This window comes from Bison bison, unplaced genomic scaffold, assembly GCF_000754665.1.
Source record: "Bison bison bison isolate TAMUID 2011002044 unplaced genomic scaffold, Bison_UMD1.0 scf7180017864150, whole genome shotgun sequence".
In the NCBI taxonomy this organism is placed as follows: Eukaryota; Metazoa; Chordata; class Mammalia; order Artiodactyla; family Bovidae; genus Bison; species Bison bison.
In genome coordinates this window covers 67,536-74,655 of record NW_011494722.1, presented here as the reverse complement: position 1 = coordinate 74,655, position 7,120 = coordinate 67,536, and the positions used below count along the sequence as shown (strand labels likewise).

The 7,120-nt window shown below is 40.8% G+C and overlaps 1 protein-coding gene across 1 annotated transcript in view; it reads left to right on the top strand.

The window, feature by feature from the left end:
* The window catches only part of LOC104989300 (nuclear envelope pore membrane protein POM 121-like), a 12,151-nt gene extending 11,802 nt beyond the window's left edge, over nucleotides 1-349 (top strand). Inside the window, exon 2 of the mRNA XM_010840930.1 lies at nucleotides 168-349. Within this exon, the coding sequence (XP_010839232.1) occupies nucleotides 168-171 (4 nt within the window). The 3' untranslated portion in view covers nucleotides 172-349. The remainder of the gene's footprint in view (nucleotides 1-167) is intronic.
* The last annotated feature ends 6,771 nt before the right edge of the window (nucleotides 350-7,120 follow it).

The following is a 7,120-nucleotide window of genomic DNA, read 5'->3' as shown; positions in this document are numbered from 1 at the left end:
AATTATAAAATATAATTATATATATTATATAATTATATATATATATAAATCCTTTGTTTACTTACAGATGAAATGATAATCATAAGTGAGCATTATTTCAAGTACTTTTTGTTTATGATCCCATTGATTCTTTTTCACATAGTCACAACCATTTTTATTTTTTACAGATAATGGAACTAAGACCCTAAACAATCAAATGACTTGAGAATGGTGACATCATGATTCATCTGCATAGGCGCCGATCTTCAAACACAAATACCTAAGCTGTACTCTTTTCTTGTAGTGCAATATCACATTCCATGTAGAGTCATTTTGATACTTAAATAAAATAATCAATCTGAAGTGCTAACTGTAGTGTCTGACTTATGTGTTTGGTTCATGTTATCACTTATTATGATTAGTTTCCTCCTCTGTTGATCACATCTGTCCTGCTTTAGAGAATCCTCCTACTTCACTTGGCTGTCATGAGAATGTTCGTGTGTCAGCTGACATGCTGGCTCAGGAGGCTCCTCAACCTTTCACTTCTCAAGGAGCTACAAGCAGTTCCACCTCCCATGCAAAGCTTGGGGGAAGTGCCCCTTCCTCCTTCTGGAACACCCTCTGTATCTTGCTACTGAAGCATCTGTATTTGTATCCAGAGCATCATAAAACTCCCTTCTCAGTGGCACCAACAACTTCAACCTCTGACCCTTCTCTCTACATAAATGTTCAAGTCAGACACATGGGACAGGTTGAGGACAGATACCAATTCATTGCCCTGCACACGCATTACTTCTCTCTTGCCTCTGTTTCCCTCAGATTTCACTTGTCTCTCCATCCCACTTCCAGCCACTGATCTTTTCAACCACAAACTTTATCAAATCCAATTTAGTTTACTATTCTGGAATAGTGAAAGCCAGGGCAGAGCTTCAACTGTTTAAGAGAATAGGGGCCTGAGACCTGAGTCAGAGATAAATCTTAAAAGAGGAGCAGAAGGCTGAGGCAAGATGTGACATGGACACTGGAGCAGAAGGGCCTCTATGAGGCTATAGCAGAGGAAGGCTAGATTGTTCTAGATTGGGGCAAGGAAAGGTCAGGTGATGGGAGAACCTAGTGTTAGGTGGAGAGAAAAGTGATCCCACCCTAGACCATCCCCTATGGGCCCCTTCATGGGTATGGAGGATGAGGAGTTCCCATAGCAGTCTGTCCTGAGTTAGAGTCACTGATTGTGGAATGACAGACATTGGGAAGGCAAAATATGACCCTTGTTGCTTAGGGTTGAAACCTAGCATTTGTTTCTTATAGCCAATGCTGAGCATTGGGAGATGGCAGCACCAGGGGACTGAGTGGGTTGGCTGTGGCCAAGACTCCTTCTCATTCTCCTAGCAGAGATCAGATACTTTCCCTCAGCTCAGGGCCTCAAGATATGATAGGTGATTCAGGGGACGCATGCCAAATTCCATAGGCTTAAGTGCAAGGGGAGTGTCTAACATAACTTAAGAGACCCTGGCATCATGGAGTGGCTTTCCTGGATGAGGCAAGTGCTGGCCTGGGTTAAGGGTCTTCACTGCTGCCTCTTTGACATGGTTTCCTATGAAGATGATACGTGGACTTCTGTATGTGAGATTCTCAGAGGCCTCAGGTTTATTATCAGAAACATTGCATTATGTATTCTATTTTTGCCTGTTTTTTCTCTTTCACATGAGAGTAAGAGCTTATGGTGAACACTGCCAGTACTCATGGAGAAAATTTCACTCCAGGACCTGAAAGATGTGGTCTCAGTCACTCAGAGCTTTGTGTAGCGAAGTTTAATTAGAGTGAAAAGTATAGAGAAAGCCTCCAGCAAAAGGCACTGGAAGGGAGTAGGAGAGTACCCCACCTCACTATTTTAAGCAGGGAAGTATATACTTTTCAAACTGGCTGCTGAGAACAGATAGAACACTTCAAGGATGTGAGAGTTCCATTAGAGCCTTTCCCAAGGCATACATCCTGAGATAACTTCAGTACAAGTTTAGCCAGAAAGAAGGAGTTCCAGGCAATGTGTTTCTGGGTGAGATATTCTGTTGTTGAGAGACAGGTTCCCAAGCAAGATTGTTACAATTATAATTATTAGCATAGAGTCGAAGAAAAGCATTTCCATAAGTAAGACATTGTGCTGTGTAGTCATTACTCCCGGACCTAAAGAAAGGCCAATTTTCAGGCAAGATACAGTTGCAAAAGGCTTAAGGAAAGCATGAGGGAAAATGTTCACCTCTTCCTTAAAGGGTGCTAAGCTTTAACTCTCTCATTAGGCAGGCTCTGCCTCTTTCCTAAGGATGTGGGAGAATTTCATTTGTATTTGTCATCTTGTAAATCGAGGAGTCCAAGGACAAGTGACTGGATAGGGAAAGGTGGACAGTGGCCAGGTAGAAGATGGAAGCTTGAGGACCCATGATTCTTTCCCTATGAGACCAGTGGAGTCAAAAGAGGTGAATGCCCCTTTGAAAATGCAGTTAAAAAAAATCTTTCCCCTCGTCTCCCTGCCGTTATCTTATGTTAATGATGTTCTTCTATGAATGTATGTGTATTAACATAAATGGCACATAGAAAAAGCTGGTACCTTACAAAAATAGGATATAAAGTATGCAGTTCTGTGCATCTTACTTTTCTTAACAACATCAGTTTCGTGCAGTTCAGTTGCTCAGTTGTGTCCAACTCTTTGGGACCCTGTGGGCAGCAGCAGTCCAGGCTTCCCTGTCCTTCACCAACTCCCAGAGCTTGCTCAATCTCACGTCTGTTGACTCGATGTGATGCCATCCAACCACCTCATCCTCTGTTGTCCTCTTCTCCTTTGTCATATTTAAGAATGAATCAGCCAATAGGGTCTAATACATTCCTTTTAAGATCCTGTCCTGTGAGGCACCTAACCCTAAGGGCTAACCCTAATGTGTTAAATCTAAGGTCCTAGCCATGAGGCCTTACCCCAAACCCTAACTCCAACCCTAACACTAGGGTCCTCACTAGAACCCTAATCCCCAGGCCCTAATCCTATAAAACCTAATGCTGACTCTGAGGCCCTAATCCATGTGGAAATAAGCTGCAATGTACTCAACTCCTCACTATTAAAAAAAAAATCGTTGGAGTATAGTTGATTTACAACAATGTATTAGTTTTAGGTGTACAGCAAAGTGAATTAGTTATACATATACATATGTCACCTCTTCTTCAGATTCTCTTCCCATACAAGATATTATAGAAATATTGAGTATAATTTTCCACGCTATGCAGAAGTTCCTTATTATCTACTTTATAATTTTATATATAATAGCATGTATACCTTAATCCCAATATCTTAATTGATCACCCCCCCCAACTATTATTCTCCTTTGGTAACTATAAGTTTGATTTTGAGATCTGTGAGTCGATTTCTGGTTTGTAAATAAGTACATTTTTATCAGTGGTTATTGCATTCCACATATAAGTGATATCATATGATATTTGTCTTTCTCTGTCTGACTTGCTTCACTTAGTATAATAATCTCTAGGTCCATCCATGCCTTTTGGTTGGAGTGCTTAATCCATTTACATTTAAAGTTAACTACTGATATGCAGAGTACATCATGAGAAATGCTGTGGTGGATGATTCACAGGCTGGAATCAAGATTGCTGGGAAAAATATCTAACAACTTCAGATATGCACAAGATACCACTTGAGTGGCAGAAAGTGAAGAGGAGCTAAAGAGCCTCTTGATGAAGGTGAAAGAGGAGAGTGAAAAAGCTGGCTTAAAACTCAACACTCAAAAATCTAAGATCATGGTATCTGGTTCCATCACTTCATGGCGAATAGCTGAGGAAATAGTGGAAGCAGTGACAGATTTTATTTTCTTGGGCTCCAAAATCACTGCAGATGGTGACAGCAACCATGAAATTAAAAGACACTTGCTCCTTGGAAGAAATGCTATGACATACCTAGACAGCATATTTAAAAGCAGAGACATCAGTTTGCTGACAAAAGTGCATATAGTTAAATCTATGGTTTTTTCCAGTAGTCATTTATGGATGTGACATTTGGACCATAAAAAAGTTGAGAGCTGAAAAACTGATGCCTTTGAATTGTGGTGCTGGAAAAGACTCCTGAGAGTCCCTTGGACTGCAAGGAGATCAAACTAGTCAATCCTAAAGGAAATCAACACTGAATATTTATAGGGAGGACTGTGGCTGAAGCTGAAACTCCGATACTTTGACCATCTGATGCAGAGCTGACTCGTTAGAAAAAGCCCTGATGCTGGGAAAGATTGAAAGCAAAAGAAGAGGGCAGCAGAGGATGAGATGGTTAGACGGTATCACCAACTCAGTGGACATGGACTTGGGCAGACCCTGGGAGACAGTGGAGGACAGGGAAGCCTCATGTGCTGTAGTCCATGGGGTCACAGAGAGTCGGACATGACTTAGGGACTGAACAACAACAATGTTCCTATTGCTGTTTTAAAAATTGTTTTGGGTTTGTTTTGGTAGGTCCTTTTTTTTGTTTGTTTTTTTCCCTTTTCTTCTTTTGTTCTCTTATGATTTGATGACTATTTTTAGTATTGCATTTGGGTTGCTTTTTCTGTTTTGTGTGTGTTTATCTGTTGTGGTTTTATAGTTTGGAGTTCCCATAAGGTATGACATAGCATACAAGGTTGTTTTAAGTTGTTGATCTGTTAATTTTAAATACATTTCCCATTTCTTGCATTTGTACTCTCCTCAGAGTTGCTTGTTTCACTATCATATTTGTGTGGATAATTCCTACTTTTACTGTATGTCTGCCTTTACCAGTGAGCTTTCCTATTTGTGATTTTAGTGTTTCTAGTTGTACCTTCTTTATTTTCACCAGCTAAACAAGTTCTTTCAACATTTACTGTAAGGCTGCTTTGGTGGTTCTGTATTCTCTTACCTTTTGTTTGACTGTAAAACTTTTTTTCTTTAGCAAACGAATGACAGCCTTTCTGGGTAGCATGTTCTTGGTTGTAGGTTTTTCCATTTCATCACTTTAAATATGTCACATCCCTCACTTCTGACCTGCTGAGTTACTGCTGAAAAATCACCTGATAACGTTATGGAGATTCCCTTGTATATTATTTGTGGAGCATATATATTATATGCTGAGCAGCCATGAAGAGATACCCCACGCCCAAGGTAAGAGAAACCCAAGTAAGATGGTAGGTGTTACAAGAGGGCATCAGAGGGAAGACACACTGAAACCATACTCACAGAAAACTAGTCAATCTAATCACACTAGGACCACAGCCTTGTCTAACTCAATGAAACTAAGCCATGCCCGTGAGGCAACCCAAGATAGGCGGGTCATGGTGGAGAGATCTGACAGAATGTGGTCCACTGGAGAAGGGAATGGCAAACCACTTCAGTATTCTTGCCTTGAGAACCCCATGAACACTATGAAAAGGCAAAATGATAGGATACTGAAAGAGAAACTCCCTAGGTCAATAGGTGCCCAATATGCTACTGGAGATCAGTGGAGAAATAACTCCAGAAAGAATGAAGGGATGGAGCCAAAGCAAAAAGAATACCCGGCTGTGGATGTGACTGGTGATAGAAGCAAGGTCTGATGCTGTAAAGAGCAATATTGCATAGGAACCTGGAATGTCAGGTCCATGAATCAAGGCAAATTGGAAGTGGTCAAACAAGAGATGGCAAGAGTGAATGTCAACATTCTAGGAATCAGCGAACTGAAATGCACTGGAATGGGTAAATTTAACTCAGATGACCATTATATCTACTACTGCGGGCAGGAATCCCTCAGAAGAAATGGAGTGGCCATCATGGTCAACAAAAGAGTCTGAAATGCAGTACTTGGATGCAATCTCAAAAACAACAGAATGATCTCTGTTTGTTTCCAAGGCAAACCATTCAATATCACAGTAGTCCAAGTCTATGCCCCAACCAGTAACACTAAAGAAGCTGAAGTTGAACAGTTCTATGAAGACCTCCAAGACCTTTTAGAACTAATACCCAAAAAAGATGTCCTTTTCATTATAGGGGACTGGAATGCAAAAGTAGGAAGTCAAGAAACACCTGGAGTAACAGGCAAATTTGGCCTTGGAATATGGAATGAAGCAGGGCAAAGACTAATAGAGTTTTGCCAAGAAAATGCACTGGTCATAACAAACACCCTCTTCCAACAACACAAGAGAAGACTCTATACATGGACATCACCAGATGGTCAACACTGAAATCAGATTGATTATATTCTTTGCAGCCAAAGATGGAGAAGCTCTATACAGTCAGCAAAAACAAGACCAGGAGCTGACTGGGGCTCAGACCATGAACTCCTCATTGCCAAATTCAGACTGAAATTGAAGAAAGTAGGGAGAACCACTAGACCATACAGGTATGACCTAAATCAAATCCCTTATGATTATACAGTGGAAGTGAGAAATAGATTTAAGGGCCTAGATCTGATAGATAGAGTGCCTGATGAACTATGGAATGAGGTTCGTGACACTGTATAGGAGACAGGGATCAAGACCATCCCCATGGAAAAGAAATGCAAGAAGGCAAAATGGCTGTCTGGGGAGGCCTTACAAATAGCTGTGAAAAGAAGAGAAGAGAAAAGCAAAGGAGAAAAGGAAAGATATAAACATCTGAATGCAGAGTTCCAAAGAATAGCAAGAAGAGATAAGAAAGCCTTCATCAGTGATCAATGCCAAGAAATAGAGGAAAACAACAGAATGGGAAAGACTAGAGATCTCTTCAAGAAAATTCGAGATACCAAGGGAACATTTCATGCAAAGATGGGCTCGATAAAGAACATAAATGGTATGGACCTAACAGAAGCAGAAGATATTAAGAAGAGATGGCAAGAATACACAGAAGATCTGTACAAAAAAGATCTTCATGACCCAGATAATCACAGTGTTGTGATCACTGACCTAGAGCCAGATATCCTGGAATGTGAAGTCAAGTGGGCCTTAGGAAGCATCACTGTGAACAAAGCTAGTGGAGGTGATGGAATTCCAGTTGAGCTATTCCAAATCCTGAAAAATGATGCCGTGAAAGTGCTGCACTCAATATGACAGCAAATTTGGAAAACTTAGCAGTGGCCACAGGACTGGAAAAGGTCAGTTTTCATTCCAAACCCAAAGAAAGGCAATGCCAAAGAATG